General features: G+C 38.6%; 1 protein-coding gene across 6 annotated transcripts in view; it reads right to left on the bottom strand.

The window, feature by feature from the left end:
• Window positions 1-21263, bottom strand: part of GHR (growth hormone receptor) — a 339415-nt gene that overhangs the window by 190581 nt on the left and 127571 nt on the right. For 5 of the 6 annotated variants that reach the window (XM_011954467.1, XM_011954466.1, XM_011954465.1 and 2 more), the window contains exon 2: window positions 5509-5589. In XM_011954467.1, the coding sequence (XP_011809857.1) occupies window positions 5509-5578 (70 nt within the window). In that variant the 5' untranslated portion in view covers window positions 5579-5589. Of the gene's footprint in view, window positions 1-5508; window positions 5590-20857; window positions 20895-21263 lie in introns of those variants that run through there. The other variant, XM_011954470.1, reaches the window with a different exon arrangement.

Below are 21263 nucleotides of genomic sequence, written 5' to 3'. Positions count from 1 at the left end.
GGGGGAGGGATTGCACTGAGAGTTATACCTGATGTAAATGACAAGTTGATGGGTTCTGACGATTTGATGGGGGCAGCTCACCAACATGGCACAAGTATACATATGTAACAAACCTGCACATTATACACATGTACCCTGAACTTAAAGTATAATAATAAATAATAATAATAATAATAATAAATTTAAAGTCTATGATCTTTACATATAAGAAGAGGAAGGTAATGGGAAGGGTGAGATTCACTGGTATAACTTGCTTAACTATGGATATCTAAGATTGAACTTCACTGTAAACTTTGGAAACAATGTTTGCAAGCCTGACAATAATGGTCCTGATGGATGAAGCTGTTTCTACATTGTGTGGTAAGGGCATTAGTCAATTAAAGAATTTATTCATAAAAAAAAATCCATAGGTTAATTGGACTCTGAGTACTGGTAATTGTGTCTTCCTAACATCCCTGTGTTTGTGATCCACCTGTTTTTTTATCACCCCTGCCACACTTAATCTCTCCCCTGACCTATTGTCATCACCTTCCTCCTCTAATTCATCCCTTTTGAATTCACTTTTATTCTATTAGTAGTATTATTGACAAAGTAAAAATCTAACAGTATTATTACCTAGATTAAAACCCTTTAATAACCTAAGAGGATCACAATTAAATTATGTTTATTTCTGTTTTCTCTTCTAAAGACTGTGAGCTCCTTAAAGGCAGGAATATACATTCAAAATTCTTCCTTGGACTGGGCACAGTGGCTCATACCTATAATGCCAGCTACTCTACAGGCTGAAGAAGGATTGTGTGAAGCTAGTAGAACTGTTTGGGGCCTACACAACAGAGCGAGTTCCTATCTCTAAAAGAAAAAGATGAATAAATGCATGCATGCATGCATGAATGAATAAATAAATAAATAAATAAATACATAAAATTCCTCCTTGAATCTGTAAAATGACTCAATAAAAGCTTCTTGAAAGACTTTTTTTGTGTCATTATCTACATTGGCACCATCTAGATTAACCCAGCTTGCTGCGACCTGCTGAACTCCAACATCAAATAAAGTCTGCAATATCAGGAGGACAAGGGGTCAGAGGATTGCTGATGTACATGGACACAGGCCACGGCACTAGAACACACCATAAGATTTCTTCTTGCCTCTGGATGATGGTCAAGACAGCAGCAATGAAAAGCTCTGTGGCTTTTCTCCCCATCTTCACTGTGAATGGAATTGAATTGTTCATTCTTGAACACATTTAACAGATGCATTCATTACTGTTTACTAACTGAAACCATGACTCTAATACTTGTATGAAATATATCCAACATGTCTTGACACCCTCTCAGGGCTCTGTGGAACTTCACCTATAGTGGGATAGAGTTTATTTAAAAAAGTAAATTGTTCTGTCCACTGTGCCATTATTTCCTATCTGATAGCAATGAGAACAGGAGTGTCTTTTCTTTCAAGTAAGTGTTTTGTCAGTGTGCATAGGTTTATGAAAAATGTGCAAAATATACAGAAAACATTATTTTGGGGCTCTCGGTTCCCTTAGGATGTGGCATCTCATTCCTAAGTCTCTTACCTTGAAGGGTGTAGAATGATATAACACCTTTTGCAGAATTTGAGTGATGTCAATTATGTGCTTTGCCTATAAGCCACACCAAACTAGCATGCATATATATATACTATATACATATAGTGTACATATATATACACATATATATGTATATATGTACATATATAGTGTATGTATTACATGCAAATATAAATATGTTATAGGTAAATATATATAAATATTATACATAGGTATTATATATGTTACATATAAATATCACACATACAAACTATTCCATCATGCAGGTAGCACTTTTCTCTGGCCTCCAACATTGAGGCCTATTACTTGCTGGATATGGCATACAATTCCTCTTTCTTTTCTTCCTCTCCAAATGCTACCGATTCTTCAAGGGCCCAGCAACTCTTGCCTTTTCCATAATGCCTTTGCTATCTCTAGGCCTTCTATAATTTGACTCAAACCTACTGACCTAAGTTTGCTTCCAAGGGGAATAATTACAAATATAGCACCTATGTACCACACACCCTGGCCAAATTAATCCTATGCCTTCCACGAAGTAAGTGCTCAAGAAATATTCGTTGAATGTTAAATGCTAAAATAGAACCATCCATTGACTAGACAGTGCCATATATATATATGCATAAACACTCAGTAAGTGAATGAATTGTTCTCCATGGACATCTCACATCTACATCTGTACACTTCTGCTTATGTTATTGCTTTATTGCATAAGTTATTCCTATAATAGCCTTCTGTTCTTCTCAGCCTTTTAAAATCTTAAACCCGACATTCTAGTCTCTATTGAAACAATGCCAACCTCCTTCATGAAGCTGTAATTCACCACAGCTGAGGTATCCCTCCCAACATCATCACTTCTATAAAGTGTGATTCAAGCCATTTTGATAGTTAATATACAATGCCTGATATTGTAATTCTTGGTGTACATGCCTGATCTATTAACCCATGAAAAGTTCCTTGAGGGAAGAATCAATGTATTCCTCATAGCCATAGGTGCAGGCTTTGAAAATAGGAAGCTCTTAAGAATTATCAGTACATTGAATTTGTTGAATTAACTTTCTAGTCCACCTTGATCTATTCTTTTTCAGGGCATCTTGACCATTTCTCTTCATCACACTATCTAAACCTTAAAGATATACAGTCTCTCATTAATTTCAAGATATTCCTCATGTCCTAGCTAGACTGAACTACAAGACAGGGGCTTGCCTACTTCCACCTTAGGTTACTGAGGTCAAAGAGTATATTCAGGGGTGGACTGACTGAAATAGTAGAGATATATGACCTAATTTATAACAGGCACTCCTTGGAAGAATACTTTTATCCATCAGATCTTTATGCACATTTCTCACTAGTAACATCATTCCAGCAGCAGCAATTTTGATACAATCAGTTGACAGGTCAACCATGTGAAGCCCTTTGAAAACAAGGCATTGTGGATCATTCCTGATTTTGGAATAAAAAATTCTCCTCAAGACTATGTAACTGGCTTTGAGGAGCAGATATAGAGCTTCATATTAAGGATGAGAGCTTCACGTTAAGGATGAGAGACAGAAAATATCTATTACAACACTTTAGCTAACACAATAATGGCACTATGCAAATTTAGTTCTCATTAAATTTCCCACAGGGTAATTAGATTTGATTTAAAAAAATCCTTTCAGGGCCAGTATATTTCTAATTGCTCATCTGCCCAAACAAGAAATCCCTGCTCAAGTGCCACCCTTCCCTATGCATAGAGGTCTGTCATCTTCTACCAGCTCCTGGGTGACTTTTCTCCAGGTGATGCTTCCAAGATCACTTACCCATCAGTGCCACATCTTTCACTGACCAAACTGAATTCAGTAGTAGTATCTTTTCTTTTTTTAAAATTTCAACTACATTTTTAGTCTGCCTTATTCAATAGGAGACACAATAAAAATAAAATGATTTGGCTACAATCCAGATCTGGCAGAAAAACAAACACATGGTCCATAAATGTCATCTGAGACTGACCCGTGTCATGTTATGCAGTAACTTTGGCTGAACCCATGAACCCCTTGGATAAGTGGCCAGAACTAGAATACACACACACACACACACACACACACAGAGGCAAGCATGCACACACATGCTGGAATGAGCTTACATATGCCTTCTTACATAAACATCATACCCCATCCTTAACCTTTAGATCATTTTAAGAAAGGATTCTGGAATATGCACATATTCCAAAGGAAAAAGAAATATTGGTTAGCTCAACAAGACGAAAAAAAAAAAAGGAGACAAAAATGTTATTCTCTGTTAAATTACTTCCTATGTGTAACCACTGGTAGGATATATGATTTGTGTTTAGTATAAACCACTGCATTTGCTTATATTCTGCTCTCCCTAAACAAATAAGTGTATCAAACAAAACTATTAAAAAGAAAAACAAAAAGCAAGCATTAAAAGCAACTAATGATGTTTTCCCTTTACTCAGGAACTCAAAAGTTTAGTAAAATGTCGAAGCAGTGGAAACAGATGCTCCGTGCAGACTTTCTAGTTCTAAAATGTAATTTGAGCTCTAATCTCTCAGCTGGGGATGCATTTTTAATTTTCTTTAAAGATTTCCTATGCTATACTTTTCATTTCACAAGTTTTTTAAATTCCTCAAATCTTGCCCAGTGGAGTGAAAGTCACCTTAATGAAGAAATGAGAGATTAAGCCACCATGACTTTGGAGCAGCAGAGGATCTCAGCTGCAATTCTTTGGCTCAGAACCAGGGTCTAAAACCAGCCATGGGAAAAGCTGCTGAAATGGAGCCTGCAATTCTCTCCATGTTTGACTTGCATAATGTTGACATTATAACACCAGAGAGACCAAAAAATATTTCAAACAATTATGACTCTTTTCTATAAATATTTTTAAATTGCTTTAAGAGATAAAATAACATCTTTTACTCTTCTTGTTTTCTAAGTGACTCTGGTCACCCTCAGCAGCTCACTACTACGGATTTATTTTTGGCTAGAAGGTCAGGGAGGACATCTTAAGGCGCTAAGTCTGTTGTTAAACTGTATTTTCCAACATAAGCTGAATGGTGAGAAGGGGAGTCAGACACTCTTAAAGCAACAACTAAATTCAGTGTCATAGCATGGGAGAAATACATTGTTTCTTTCTTCTGTAGAAGTACAGGCAAGGAAAAGTATCAAGTACTCATTACAAAAAAAAAAAAAAAAAAGTCTTCCACCACCCTTTAGAGAGCACAGTTTTCTTTCTGACAGAAAAATTCTTCTCCCCTTTCCCTTCCATTACTCTTCCTTGTTTTAGTTAGGTCTGCTATGAAACATAGTTTATACATATTGAGACTTCTCTACCAGGAGAGGGATATAAAAAAGGGAGGGAGAATTATAGAGATGGGGAAGGAAGCTCATAATTTCTGGGTATATCATTCAACTATTTCAGGTGTCTCTTCCCTCAACTTAGCCAAATGGTAATCACCCAGAGAGTGAGAGGTGAAATTTGTTGGAAACCTGCAATTTCCTTTCTCAGAGAATATGATTAACAAGCCTGAATTCTGAGCTCTGGAAATAGACTAGATATCCTTAGTCACAAATGAACTGAGTGAACAGTAAGCTAATAACCCTTCAGTGTGACTTTAATATCTCTCCCAGAGCCTGAGAACAAGAGACCTGGCTTTTCTTCAACATGAATGTCCTCAGCATGATTTGTAGCATTAATTTTTGACATGAAAACACCAGATGCCAAAGTTGACTGACTACTGCATTCCTTCTAAACATCCACGGAAAAGTCCTACTATTTTCTGATTTTAAAGTTAAGTCAAGTTTCCTATTTGCTGCTATATAAAACTTGCATCTTTTAATAAAATCATCCAAAAAACTTGGATGTAACAAATACAATTCAGTGTTGTTTCAAAACACTGAGGGTGGAAATGGAAAAGCAGAACTCACCCTCACTTCCAGAGAAAGCATCACTTGATCCTGCCAGTGCCAAGGTCAACAGCAGCTGCCAGAGATCCATACCTGTAGGACCTGCAATCACAAAAAGGGTAAGGTAAAGCCCAGCAATTAAAAGCAGACCATTATCATGAAATACTGTTTAAAGACTGGGTAAGACATGAATGAGCTGATGAATCAGTTCCAGAAGGAATCCTAGTAAGTCTTTCATTGCCCCGAGTCTCATATTGTCCTACTTTTCATGAACTCAAACAGCAGGTTGTAATAAATTCTACTTCCCGTGAGTATTCGTCTCAGGAAATAACATGAACACTAGAGACGTTCACATGCTGGCTCAAAGCCATAGAAACACCTGACAGCAAATGACCCCCATGCACAGCTTCAGTAACAGGGCCAGTAAGGTTTACTTCACTTTGATCTGGAAATAGAAAACCTTGTCAGCAGTATCAGCAAGCATGGGGCCTTGAGCTGGACAGGCCATAAAAGGAAAAACGGAACAATCACGGTAATAGTAACATTTCATAAATCTGTTTCCCAGTGAACAAAAGAGCTCAACACACTCAAAACAAAGTGCTAATGAGCCATCCTAAAGAGGTTTAACTAGAAGGGAAGCAGAAAGAAGGCGGGAAGCAAAAGAAAACAAAAACTCCCTAGTAAAACTAAAAACCCACTAGGACAGAGTGTATCGTAGAGAGTTTTTATTTTCATGAGGAATACAGATCTGAAAGACCCAGGAATGTGAACACCTCAGACACCAAGAGGGATGCATCTGTGGCTTTGCTAGGCATTTAGAAGCCCAGTGTGGCCACACCTGGAGCCCTTCAGTTTAACGGAGAGAGTAGATCAACACATCTGTCAGCACACACCTCAGTGACCATACACCTTTATCTGGAGGAAGGAAATAAGCTTTTCTAGAAAAAATCTACCAGGGTGTCCACATCCTGGATCTTTTGAGGCAAGTTTGGGCTCGTTGAAAACGAACTCAGCATATTGCCTTTTGTAGAGCTGTTGTTGTGTCTAACAACTAATGCCAACTACTTTAAAGCTTAGCTGCAATATTTCCATAAAATTGCACTATTTACAAGTTACTCAGACACTTATCATCATACCAGGAGCTCCACCAGGACCTCTACTGGCTTCATTTTTATTACTGTGCAAACTTGACCTAATGGAATAGCCCTTCATGGTATCCCTAATCAGGCTGAAATAATGAGCAAAGATGTTTGTTTTCATGGGCCTACAGATGTGGTCCTCTGGCAATGGCTGTGTAATTCTACATAGGGATAAAATTCTTGATGTACTGTAATTTCTAGACAGCAGAGGACCTATCTTTTTTTGTTCCATATAATTTTATGTTCTTAAAATAACAATCATATCTCTATGTAAACTAAATATCTTCTTGCATCTGAATCCCCATGTGCAAACCCACATGCATGAGGAACTCTCCTCCATACACTGCTTCATGGAGTCGTTCATAGGATTGAGTGTAAACATGCAAGTGAACACACTTTGTCAATGGTGAGATTTCAAATAAATATGAGTTGTGGTTTTTACAACATCCATGTTTTTAATTCCTAACCTGGAAGGCCTTGAGCTGACTGCCTTGTATCATCCTTATCTACTTTGCAAATGAGAGCCACTGAGCATCTCTCCCTCCCAATGTCCTTTACTCCTAGGTGAACAGGCTATGTAATCAAAGCTGAAAACCTCCAGCAGAAACATATTAAAAGGCTAAAAAAAGATGTTATAGGCTAAAAATGCAACCCTGTTGGTAACTAAGTATTTGCTTTGAATTTGATTCTTTCTTTCTTTTTTCTTTTTTTGTTTCACTCTGTCGCCCAGCCTGGAGTGCAGTGGCATGATCTCGACTCACTGCAACTTCTGCCTCCCAGGTTTAAGTGGTTCTCCTGCCTCAGTCTTCCAAGTAGCTGGGACTATAGGTGTGTGCTACCATGCCCAGCTAATTTTTGTATTTTTAGTAGAGATAGGATTTCACCACGTTGGCCAGGCTTGTCTCTAACTCCTGACCTCAAATGATCCACCTGCCTTGGCCTCCCAAAGTGCTGCGATTACAGGTATGAGCCACCGTGCCCAGCTGATTCTTTGTAAGTGGAGAAAACACTGAGGAACTGGATGCTGTATACGGTGTTAATTTTACTTGTTATCTCCCAAGACACTTAGTGTCAGGTAAAGAAGTTTCCAGTAGCACTTGCTCTTCTATGTCAGGGTATAACAGTAAATCCCCAATTCCCAGGCAGCCTTTTTTGCTTCCCATTTGAGCAAGGGTGTGAACAGGTTTGCATTTCTCAGAAGGCCGAATCCTCGGGTTTGGAAGTCACCTTTTCAGACATCTCAAGGATACCTGGCAGATGCCACAAACAAATGGCATTTGCTTCAGTTGAATAGTAGATGACCTTCCTCCAATCCCGAAACTTTTGAAAGCAGCTGCCTGCAAATGAGCTTCACTTCTTCCAAATAAAGAACTAGGTGGGGCACGGTGGCTCATGCCTATTACAGCACTTTGGGAGACCGAGGCGGGTGGATCACGAGGTCAGGAAATCGAGACCATCATGGCCAACACGGTGAAACCCCGTCTCTACTGAAAATACAAAAATTAGCTGGGCATAGCAGTGCATACCGGTAATCCCAGCTACTTGGGAGGCTGAGGCTGGAGAATCGCTTGAACTGGGGAGGCGGAGGTTGCAGTGAGTTGAGATCGTGTCACTGCACTCCAGCCTGGAGACAGAGCAAGACTCAGTCTCCAAAAAAAAAAAGGAACTATAATTATAACACTTCCTTTATAAGCTGAACATATGTCCATAGAATGTGCTCTATCAAAACAAAAAACAAACAAGAATCCTTAACACAAAATTAACCAGAAATCTGTTTGCATACTCCTACAGCAGAAAATAATATTTAAAATTGCCATGCTCCCAAATAGGAGGTGAGTGCAGTTTACTGCTTCCTGGAACACTGCATAGGGACCCAACTCTAACTAAGACCAGGGGCCAGGAGGAGGATAAAGAAATGTGGATGGATTCAGCAGAAGCTAAGTGCTTTATTAGAACCTAACTCTTCCCCTTATCTTCCACTGATGTTGGCTCAGTGGGAATGGCTCCAAAAGTAGCCCCTCTGCACTCCTCTGCAGAACTCTCTCTAGGGTCCTCACATGAGCCAGGCCACGGGATGTGACATTCAATTGGATTGTAAGCAGTCCACGTCATCTGTGCAGAGCCCCACATGGCACCTTCTAGATGAGGGAATCTTTCTCTATTAGGTTCTAGCTGAGATAAAACGTCCCTAGGAAAGGTCACAGTGCTGACACATGAAGTTCGGAAGTTTAATGCTATCTAACATTACAATGTAATGATATGCCAGATGTGAGAAAAAGAAAGTCCCTCTATTCCCCTACACCAAATCCTTTTTGCCCAGGTACCTAAACTTATTACTTGTACCTATTAACCCAGAGACACAGCAGTCCACTCAAATGCTGTCATAAGAGGTTCTATAATAATCTAAGCAGAGGATGGCATTGTTCAGAGGAATCTACTAAATTGGACCTTAGCTCCCTGGGTTTTTTAAGCTTGCAATATTTTCCTAGGGAAATTCCCTCTCTAAATTTCTTTTGATATTTACACATTATTTGACTATAGACTCATGGCAAGATTTTCAGCAGGCGGGATAAAAAATGGGCTTCTATTCTTGCATAATGGAACTCATACCATTTCCACCCTCAAAGCCTGAGGCATTTTGCCTGCTTCCCATCTTTCTCAAGAAAAAGCAAGTTCAAAACCAGTGTAATGCAGCTGGCATGAATTTTAAATCTGTAGACTGCCCAGCAGAGGAGGCCTCCAAATTACATAATTAGGCCCATGATATACTAACTTATTCTTTGGCCATAAAACAATTTATAAACACATGAGAAAAGAGGAGGGTTAGATATAATACATTTTCCAGCATGCTATAACCAACTCCTGACAAAGAAACCAATATGTTTAATTCTCTTTAATTTATAATTAGCAAGTATTTGTTAAACTGCTAGTTCCTGCTAGCACTGAGCAAGGCACTATGGTGATTAATGCAAAAGCAATCAAAATCATGGTTGTTCAAGAATAAGGCAGTACAAACACATGAAACTGTGAAAAGAAGGGGCATACCTGAAAATCGAAGGTCAGACTAGGGAAGAATCAGGTATCGAACTGACAGTCTTAAAATTAGAACTAGATGACAGATAAGAGTGGAAAAGGGAGAGAAACTATGGTGAACTTGTATGGTAAAAGCTCAGAGCAAATGTTCTGGATATGAGTATGAATTCTGAGTATGTTTTGGATGATATTCTGAGGAAGCTAGTGAATAGAGAGCAAGGTTCAAATTTATGAATAAAAGGGCATAAAATTAGATTGGTGAGGTAGGACCAGATTAAAACAGCATTTTCAACTCAGATTGATCAGAAAGTCACTAGAGATTTGGTGCAAAAGTGGGTTTTCCTTAGGTTACAGCTGCCCTTCATGCCTTCTTAACTTAATATCACTGAGAAGTATTGACAAGATTTGGTGATGATTGGATATGAGAGATGATAGAGACATGTCTGTCACAAATAACTGGGTATGTGTGGATGAGAGATAGTGCTAGTGAAAGAAATCAGGATTTGGGGATCTGAGTTGGTTAGCGGGAGGAGAAGGTCATAGGACTGCTTTGGATACTTGGTGTTTTAAGGCAATTACAAGACTTTTGGAAATGTGAGAAACGACTAGTGGGAAGTTGAAGGTAAGAGAGCAAAGACTGAGAGACAAGGGAGGTCATTACTGAAGGTGAGGAAGAGCTACATAGAGATGAGGAGTATCATGTGAATTTAAGGAGAAGACTAGACTATTATGGTGACAAGTCTCCATAACAACTTCATCAACAATTATATTAAAAGTTTATTTGCCAGGCATAGTGACTCATGCCTGTAATCCAGCACTTTGGGAGGCTGAGGCGGGTGGATCACGAGGTCAAGAGATTGAGACCATCCTGGCCAACATGGTGAAACCCCGTCTCTACTAAAAATACAAAAATTAGCTGGGTGTGGTGGCGTGCACCTGTAGTCCCAGCTACTCGGGAGACTGAGACAGGAGAATTGCTTGAACCATGGAGGCGGAGGTTGCAGGGAGCCGAGATCGCGCCACTGCACTCCAGCCTGGCAATAGAGTGAGACTCTGTCTCAAAAAAAAAAAAGTTTATTAACCCACACAGGGAAAAATATGCTTATATCTGGTTTGTAATTTTGTGGAAATAAAACAAATCACCACCTAAAATAACAGACACCCTCTAATTTGTATCAAGTATTTTTTTTTAAAGTGATTAAAGCATCCTCAGAAGCATCCTTAGGAGTGTGATATTAATATATTAATATATGGGAAGAGTAAATGCCAGCACTAATTACTAAGAAATATTGTGAAATTGAATCTAGTTGATATCCTTGGTGAAGCTTTTCCAATAATACAGCACAGGAAAAGGAAGAGGTTAACCCAAAAGGGCATTTAAAACTGCTGGTTTTCATTAGCACTGCTTGCTTTCAGAATTCATGTTGTTACCAACTTTTTATGGTGATGATAATTTGGAAAATGGTCAGATTCAAAATGCCTTAGGTGAATTTATTTCCTTCCTATGAATGAGGAAAGAAAAGCTCACAGACAGTTTTGATAGAACTACTTTTGCTGAGATTTCTCTCCTCTTGGAGATCCAGTGGGGAATGCAGGATGGGAATTTTAAATGTGTAAGGTGTGAGGGGGAAAAAGACTTCTGGGAGTAGTACATATAGTAGGTCTCCAATTTTATTTATTTATTTGTTATATTATTTGTATTTTTACTTTTTGAAGAGACATGGGTCTCACTCTGCCACTCAGGTTGGGAGTGCAGTGGCATAATCATAGCTCACTGCAGTCTCCAACTCTTGGGCTCAAGGGATCCTCCTTCATCGGCCTCCCAAATAGCTTGTACCACAGGCATGTGCTAATCCACCTAGATATATATATATATTTTTAATAGACAGCGTCTTGCTATGTTGCCCAGGCTGGTCTCTAACTCCTGGCCTCACTTGATCCTTCCGTCTTGGCCTCCCAAAGTGCTGGGATTATAGTCATAAGCCACCACATCCAACCTAGGTCTCCAATTTTATAAAATAAGGATATATGGTACATACCTGCACTGACTAATTCTGTTATAATAAGTCACAGGTGTCGATTGAGCACTTAAAATGTGGCTAACACAACTGAGGAGTTTAATGACAATTTAAATTTAATTAAATATGTAAGTTTATTTGGAACAGGTTGGATATATGAACCCACTTTTTAAGCTTTACATTTTATGAAATGTAAATGCAGATCAAGTATTTATGATTAAAATTTAGCATCCAAATTCATATGTGCTATAAGTATAAAATATACATGAAATTGAAAGCTTAGTACAAGAAGAAAAGATGCAAAATATCTTTATAATGTTTATGTTGACAACATGTTGAAATCATATTTTTGACTGCTGAGTTAAATGAAATCTATTATTAAAACAAAATCCTCTGTTTCTTCTTATTTTTTTAAATGTGATTACAGCCATGTATCACTTAATGACAGGAATACATTCTGAAAAATGCATCATTAGGCAATTCCATGGTTCTGCGAACACCACAGAGTGTATTTACACAAACCTAGATGGTATAACCTACTACACACCTAGGCTATATGGGATAGCCTATTGCTCTGGGCTACAGACCTGTGCAGCAGGTTACTACTCTACAGAATACCATAAGCAATTTTAACACAATATTAAGTATTTATGTATCTAGACATATCTAAACATAGAAAAGACATCGTAAAAACATGATATTATAATTTTATGGGGCCAGTCCATCATTGACTGAAAAGTCATTATGTGGTGCATGACTGTAGTTGAAAATTTTAAATGACATACGTGGCGTGCATTTTATTTCTACTGGCAGCATTCGTATGTATATTTTATTGTTTATATGTCTGCACTTGCATTCAAAAACATTAAATGATTACTGTGGGCATATTTGCTTTTGTAACAAAAATGAACAAATAAAGTAATTTTTTAAAAATTCAAAAGACATTTAAATCATCATGATTATGTTGTAAAAGGTCCTCCCAAAAGCAGAATGATGGGGACAAAAACATTCACTAAAGACTTAGGTGACTTAGGTATGATTGTATCTGTGGAAGGTTGTTTTTTTCAAGGGTACCCAGTGTGCATTCGTTTACCTTCAGAAGTATAATTATTCACATTATGTCCCTATTTGAGTCATAGACAGTGGTGTACTGATAAATGTTTAACACTTGTCTCTCTGGAATTTAAAAAAAGGGTCATGATTTGTATCATTTGCCAATTTCTGTGGTGTAAATACCTCTTTCAAGGTTGATTTTAAGCTACCAACATTAATTCACTGATTGGATTCACAAGCCAGAAGCTGGACCCAGTACACACTGGCTGGGGAAGGGACTGATGCTATCTAGGCTTCATGTGAGGTAACAGGTACAAAAATTAAGCAATCTACTAACATTGATACGAAACGTAAGAGACAGTACTGTTGAGTAAACCCTGGACACTTGATTTCATTTGATGACATCTGATCCCCTGGCAGGTGATCACATTTAGTTAATAATCATTGAAAGATACTTTCCCAGCTCAGGAGACATTAGCTTCTACCACAGATGCTATTGTTAATCTTCATTTACAGAGAGGGTGAGGTTGGGGTTAAGTGAATGTGCTTTGGAGTCACAGAGAGCTAAGTTAAAATCCTAGCTCTACCAAACCTCAGTTTACTCATCTCTAATATTGATATGATAAGATTTCCCCTTTTTCATAAAAAAATCAGGATTAGATGCGATAATTTATTTAAAGCATTTGGCATTCACTCTGCATGTATCCAAAAGGGTTAGTTATTACACTTACTAAAGTCTTCTTGGTAGTAGTAACAAACAGATTATTTATGTTTTATAATGTTCCTATGGGGTATACTGAGAGTAGAGAGCCTCATTTATATATCATAAAAGATATATTACATATCTTTATCTTTTATTATAATTTATCATAAAAGATAAATTATATATCTTCATGATATATAAATATACATCTAGGCAGGTGGCAGAGCAATCAGCAAATGTGCTCTTTGCCAGTCACAATATGTAAGACCCTATTCCTAAATCAAGCACTTACATCATATGCAGGTTCAGGAAAAGGGAAGGACCATTATAATGTAAAGTGTGTATATCCTAGGTAAGGCAATAATACAGCCCATTTGTGCTTGGGTGTACAGGCAATTGCACATCTTCTAAAGGGAGTTCCAATTGTGTAGGAAATACTTTAGGGGCTAATTCCTCCCTTGTCTACTTTAAGAAAATTCTGTGTGGTTGTTGTTAGGATCGGATAATTTGTTTTGTGAAATCATGGATTTCTAGAACTAAAAATTAGATACAGAAATCCCAGTGACAAGATGCTTGGCTTGAAGTTAGAACTTGTCTTGGAAGAACTCAAAAAAGGCAGCTGAGTTACAAGAACCTGAGTCTCTGTCTCTTCCTTTATGGAGGAGTGAAAGAAGAAGGGGCATTTCAGTAGCCAAATGCTTGGCCATACTCCGATCTCGGTACGCATAGTTATTCTATTCAGAGTGGAACTTTCTCAAAGAACGAAGCATTCTGTTTCACTAGGACCCCACATGGCACTTTGCAATGCCTCCCCGCCACTATCCCTGTGGATGTTTGTCAACTCACTAAGCTTGATTCACTTGGTGCATTAATGAATTCACAATGCAGATGTGACTGTTACATGAAAGAGAAAACCAACTGTGTGGCCACTTATTTGAACGATATATTTCTTCTTATATCTTACTTTACACTATTGTCCCTACCAAGTAATTTTTTCCAAAACAGATTTTGAAAAATGAAACCTCTTATTGATTTTCTACTTTTTTTCTCTTTCTACAAGTGGCTCATTCTAAAATCTGACTTTTTAATTACTATGATAGATCATATAGACCATGGGGAGTGCTCCTTAAACAAATTTAAAGATGTTGGAATTTTCTTCAGACTCAAATTTGAAAATTTTGTTTCACCTAATCTAAAAGGAGATAAATAAGCTATAGGAGACAATTTCTCATACAGTGAAGTCTTCAAATGAAAACATTCATTATCTTGATGAGATATAATCTAACAATGATTACTATAATAATTTATAGTATACTAAATGCTTTTTATATCTTAAAGAAGTGCACGTGTTGCTGCCTTCTTTGGAGTTAACATAACAGAAGTGTAGGTTTTCAAAGACAGTTAGTTACTAGCATGCCCTAATAACATATGGAGCAAAAATTGGGAGAAACCCCTCTTTCCCTTTATCAAGTCCAACATGGCAAGGTTATTCTTTTAAAGCAAACAAGTTGTGAAACCAAGAGTGAGGCAATGTGATCTCCTGGGGAAAGCATTACTAGAGGAGGAGTCAGCAATCCCGTAACCTGGCACCAGCCCAACGTTGCCTGAGCTGGTGACACAGGTAGTCATTTAATCACTATGGGTCTCAATTCCCTCACCTGAACACCCTTCCAAATTTTTGTTATAAGCCAAATCCTGCACTGCGCTGTGTAATAATAACTGCCATTCATTGATGACTATTCATGTCCTGATGTTACCAGGCTCCTTGTCTTTCTCTTCTTTTAGCTGGAAGCAGTAGCTGTGTCTCACTCACGATTACATTCTAACAATTAGCCATAGGCTTGCCACAGAGTAGATGTTCACCACAATATCTACCCATCAAATAAGTGTGCCAGGAACTTTCTTATTTCATTCAATCTTCACACAGATCTTGCAAGAGAAACGCTCATTTCACAAATGAGAAAATGGAAGTTTAGAGGAGCTCAGAGAGGTTAAGTAAATCTCCCAAGCCCACACAGGCAGAATATCTCTGGGTAGGGTTTTGAACTGTGCTTGATCTCTCCAAGGCCTGCCTTTACTTTCCCATGCCTCTTAAATTGTGAAGTAGGCACACTAAACACACAATCAGGGTAGCAGTGAATCAGAACAAACTACAGGGAGGAAGAAAAAGAGTAATATTTAGATGTGAATTTTAAAGAGAGGTAGACACCATAATATTTTCAGTGCATAGGGCCTGTCAAAGACAGTGATAATTTACAAGTGCTGACATGGCAGTTTCTTCAAGAGCTGTATTACATTGCTCAAGGGATGTAATATTTATTGCTATGCCTTAGAACCTCCAGTAGCACCTGGTCTACTTTTGGGTACATTACTCAAGAGCTATGCAGTGTGCTGTCTCCATGACATGGGGCATAATCCTGCCTCCTTTAAGCTTCTATGTAAAAATAGAAGTCTATTTGGCCAGACTGACTGGCTGCCAGATAGATGGCAAACACAGGGCAGATCAATATCATGTCTCATCTCCAGGAAGATTATAATGTACCCCTTTCACTCTTCAAGATCAAAGGAGGTGTAATAGCTTGGACTTGGACCATTCATTGTCAACAGCTTTAATAGAAAATACTCCCTAGAAAAGTGCTGTCTAACAGAAATATAATGTGAGCCACAAATGCCAGCCACATACATAGTTGTAAATTTTCTAGTAACTACATTAAAAAAGTTAAAAATTGATCAATTAATTTTAATAATGTATCTTATTTAACTCAATATATTCAAATATTATTTCATCATGTAATCAATGTAAAAAGTATTAATGAGATATTTTGCACCGTTTTTCTCATACTAAATCTTTGATTCTAGTATGCATTTTACACTCCCATACATCTCAATCAAAACTAGTCCCATTTCAAGTGTTCAATAGCTACACGTGGCTAGTGGCTACTGCATTGTACCATGAAGCTCTGAAACACAGAGAAGTAGTAGAAGTCCATGTGGCCAGCTCCCTAGCTAGTGTAGAATGGATCTGTGTTTATTATTACTCACAAGGCAGGCCAAAGCTGCTGAGAAGAGACCTTCATAAGTTATTTTGCAAGGTCTGATAATTTTTTAAAGTCATAGAAAGAAATAGTCTTCCTACTAAAGCAAGAAGTAGGGTGTTCCAGATCTTCTCAACACTCACTTTGTACATAATTACTGAGCACTGAACTCTACATACAATTAAACCATCAATTTCTTTTTTGTAGGACAGAACTTCTGTCACTAGTTATGGAACTTTATGTGACTAAGTTCTCATCCTCAGCCTCAACTTCTTTATCTCCAAAACAGAATGTTGGAACATATCAGTAGTTCTTAGCCTTGTTGTATATTAGAATCACCTGGGGAACTTAAAAATCAATGCTCTGGTTTTATCATAGATAAATTGGATCAGTAGGGTAGGGACTGAGTATTGACACTTGAAGATTTTTCTTGTATAATTCTAAAGCATGGCCAGGATTGAGAATCGCTGATTCAGTGCAAACCAAATGTGCTATATAACTTTTGTCACAACAGAACTCATCTGCCCCCAAAAGTTGCCCTCATCCGAGCAGAAGAAGAGAAAAGAAATAACAATTTCCCCATTCAACCAACCAATTAATGTGCTTTTTTGCAACAGATGATGATTTATGGATCTATGTCAAGTAATTTTAATACTGAAATATGGAATTAAGATCAGAAAATATTACCCTACAAAATGGCAAATAAAAAGAATATACATGTATAGATGAAATCAGCTAGTCACAGAAATGATCACTCAAGTAACGACAATATTTCAAAGTGTTGCTGATGAGACTGGATAGACAGAATGCCAAAAGATCCCTTGCAAGATTACCATCCCAGGTTATTCAAACACTAATCTAGGTACTGCTGTGAAGGAACTTTGCGGATGTAATTAAGATGGCTAACCCACTGGCTTTAAAATAGGGAGATTATCTTGGATTATCTGCATAAACTGATGTAATCACTTGAGCCTGTAAAAACAGAATGAGATATGGCAGAAGGGGAAGTCAGAGAGATTAGAAACTTGAAAAAGACTTGATCTTCTGTTGCTGGAAGAGGGTATATAGAACCTTGTTGCTGGAAGGGGGCACACAGAAACCATGAGATGCAATGCAGACAGGAGTAAAAGGAGCACAAACCGGCTCCCAGCTGACAGCCAGCAAGGAAATGGGGAATATAGTCCAACAATGGCAAGGAACTCAGTTCATGAAAACAACTGGAATGCGCTTGGAAGCAAATTCATCCTTAGAGGTCCTAACAACACTGATTTCTGCCTTGCAAATTCTAAGCAAGAGCCCAGTTTGGCCATGGTGTGCCCAGACTTCTCACATACAGAACTGTGAGACAATAAATGGGTATTGTTTAAGCCACAAAGTGTGTGGTAATATGTTATGGAAGCAATAGAAAACTGCTACAGCCTTTAAGAGTCCATTATAGAGCTTGAGATTGATCGTAAACATTAATCAGGAAGATAATAATCACCACTGAAACATGTCAATATTGAGAGGGGCATTTTTGCTATGTCTAGCAATTTTATTCATAAGGGACTTCAGAGACAATGTAGTTCCATCAGTTAACAATAAATGATAAGGAAATGTTGAAAAACTAGTAAATAATTTACAGCTTTGTCTCCTCCAACTACCTGGGACCAAAAAGAATGTCCCAACACAGAGACAGGTGCAATAATTTCTCAAAGCTTGATGATGCTATGCCCTAAGGTCATTTAGTTCCCTCTATTCCAGCTCCACAGTTGTCAAATGACCTTCTGATTCTTGTTTTCTGGGTTCACTATCTTTCAGGAAAATGAACACAATAATCAGATGAAATGAAATTGCTTGACAGTGCAATACCCAACAAATAAATATATTGACATTTTGGCGTATTGGCCCATGTCTTAAGTTTGGCTAAGATAAATCAGGCCCCTAGAGTCTAATCACCTCTGGATCAACTGATACAATTTGTTTATTTAAAAAATTTTTTTGAACATGTAAATCAACATGAGATGATCCCAGGGAAAGTGAGAAAGGCTGGAAGGCCCTATCTCCATCAGTTTGCTAGCCTTGCTTTCCATCTTAACATCAGGTCAAACCAGGAAACTTAAAAACAGGCAATGTGTTGGTAGGAAAGTAACAGCCAAGGTCAAAATCTACAACCAACTAGAGTAGAAGAAAAATAAGGAGCACGTATTTATGGAGGAAAAGATGGTGTGGAAGCGGGAAGGCTAGACTATTGTCACATGTCCTTGCAAATCTTGACTTAGGAGAGCTTGTTTTCAGTCCTCCTGAATTAAAAGTTCAGTTCCCAGGAGGCTTATATTTACTGTCCTATGGGACTACCGCACCATAACTCAGGAAATTATAATTCAATGACCTGGCTATGTTTCTCCTAAACCAGTTGGATGCCCGAAGAGGTTTGAAATCAGAAGTCTGAGTCACTATTGATTCAGAGAGACTATACACCTACCAGAAAGTCAAAGGGACAGACACATAAACACTTTATGTTACAGTCTACTTAAGTGAAATCAGTTTTCACATCTTGTAAAACAGTACCAAACCATTCATGTTCCCTTCATTGAAAAGTTATATGACTAGCATTTTAACTTTTCAACCACTTGTGATCATGTTACCAGTTAAAACTTTACTCTCGAATGAGGAAGAAAACTTACAGAAAATCACTAGGGGGCAGTTTACATGTAGCATCATCATCAAAATGCTAAAGAACCAAAGGACATGTGCTTCAGACATAGGGAAATAATACACCTGGATGCCCACAGATACCTAAAATAACCTCTGTCTAAAATAAAGCCGGCATTTCCTACCTGCTTCTGATCCCTACATAACGAACATGCAGTTTCATTTCTTCTATTTCTTATCTTGCTTAATGAGATCAGGGTTCACCCAGTTGGTTACTCCATCCCTTCTCACATTTAACTTGTCACCATGAGGGAGGATTATACTTCTGTATTCTCTCTGGAATGTAGTACCTTCTCCTAGAGTCTTAGTCCCCTACCTTTTCTTTTCTCCAGACTTTCAACAGCCTTCTTCATGGTCAAGTTTCCCCTACTTTCAAGGCTACTGTCAGACAAGTCAGGACTCTACCTACCCTTCAAAGTCACGTTCAAATATCACCACCTCCATGAAGCCTTCCATACTCCCCACTGCAACTTAGCTGTTAACTCCTCTGTGCCTGCATTGATTTTTTTTAACCTTTACTATAAAATATTCCACAATATCCAAGTCACAAGATGATAAACCCCTGTGGGTGGAACAGATGAGTTCTTGGTGCCTGTGTTGCTGTTTGTAAAGTTCTCAGGGCAAGACACAGACCTACTGCATCAACTTATAATCCCCACTCTGTCCTCAATCACCAAAGCATGGGTTGTATTTGATAAGTGAGCAGAAACATGTTACATGTATGCGTGTGGGAGGGGACCTGTCAGTGGATATAATGTCAGCCAGAGGCACTGGAGGTTCTCTTTCCACCTCAGGAACATCCAGACCACCATCTAGTTGTCATTTCTGCATCTTTAGAAGTTAGTTCTGGTAAAAGAGAAAACAGAGGGTTAGAAGTTGACCCTCGGGATGAACTTTGGGAAGCAGAACATAACCTGAGGGTGCCGGATGTTGGTGCAAGAGATTTTCAGAAAGGTATGGAAGGTCCCAACAACGTCAAAATTCTGCCTCGGCTCCACCTGAACAGCTGCTATGCCAAATAAACACTGAACACATGCCCCTTTGTCAGGTGGCAGAACTTGGCTTCCCACAGTCAAGCCTCTTCCATCGGTGGCTACCCTCAATCTCCTCAGCATCCCCATTTAAACTCCCCTCTACTTTTGAAAGACGAACAGGCAGAAACATTCAAGAGGATAAAAAGGAAAAAACAGAGGGATTGAGATGTATGAAGTGGTTCCTGCTTCCCTTTTGCCATCAGCTCAGGACAGAACACCAATCACAATTGTTTTCCTTAGAAAAGTATTTTCCATGTTCACTAGATTAGATTCCTTAAGACACAACTGTACTTCTGGCTTACACTCACTGAAGATAAATGGCTTTCCTATTTCTCTATGGATCAGCATGTCTAGAAGCCTAGGGTTAGTAGTGATGGGGCCCAGGGGAACCTTGAGGGGTGCAGAATCACAATGACAGAAGCCAAGGGCTGAACAAGGCCCCAAGGACAGTGTTAGTCGAAAGGCTGCATTTTATAAATGGGTAAGTTAAGCCCAGAGAGGTGAAGTAATGTGTCTAAGCCCCCGGAGCTGGTGCTGGCCAAGCTGGGAGCAGCACCAGGTCTCCTGTTCCCGGTCCAATGGGCTTTTTCAATATTCCGTGTTGTCTTCAGCCTGTCACTATTTTCAAGAAGCACTTCAAGTAGCAAGAAGACACACTTACTCCGGGCTCATATGTGCTGTCGTAGCTAATATCATTGATCATCCGGCAGACAGTACAAACAAATCATAACAAGTGTGGGCACAAGGTGACCTGGCTTTTTGGCCTTCCCCAGCTGGCTGGTCGCTCGCCCACCCTCCCTGAATGAGGGTGAGTTCCCCTTTCTACTTTCTTTGAAGCAATACAAGAGCCCTGGAGTAATTAAAGAAAGAAATTTACTCCAAACTAGCCCTGATATCTGGACTAAACTGGGCGTAAATTTCTGAAAATAATCCTAGTTAGAATCTTGCAAAAACCTATTCTTCTCACTAACACCACAGTGATTTTCTTAAACTGCCAATTTATAGCCTCTGTTTCAAACCCCTCAGTACAAATCATAAACTTTTAGAGAGGTACAGCCAGCCACGTG

This window comes from Colobus angolensis, unplaced genomic scaffold, assembly GCF_000951035.1.
Source record: "Colobus angolensis palliatus isolate OR3802 unplaced genomic scaffold, Cang.pa_1.0 Scaffold383, whole genome shotgun sequence".
NCBI classification, from domain to species: Eukaryota; Metazoa; Chordata; class Mammalia; order Primates; family Cercopithecidae; genus Colobus; species Colobus angolensis.
This window is presented reverse-complemented; position numbering and strand designations above follow the sequence as displayed.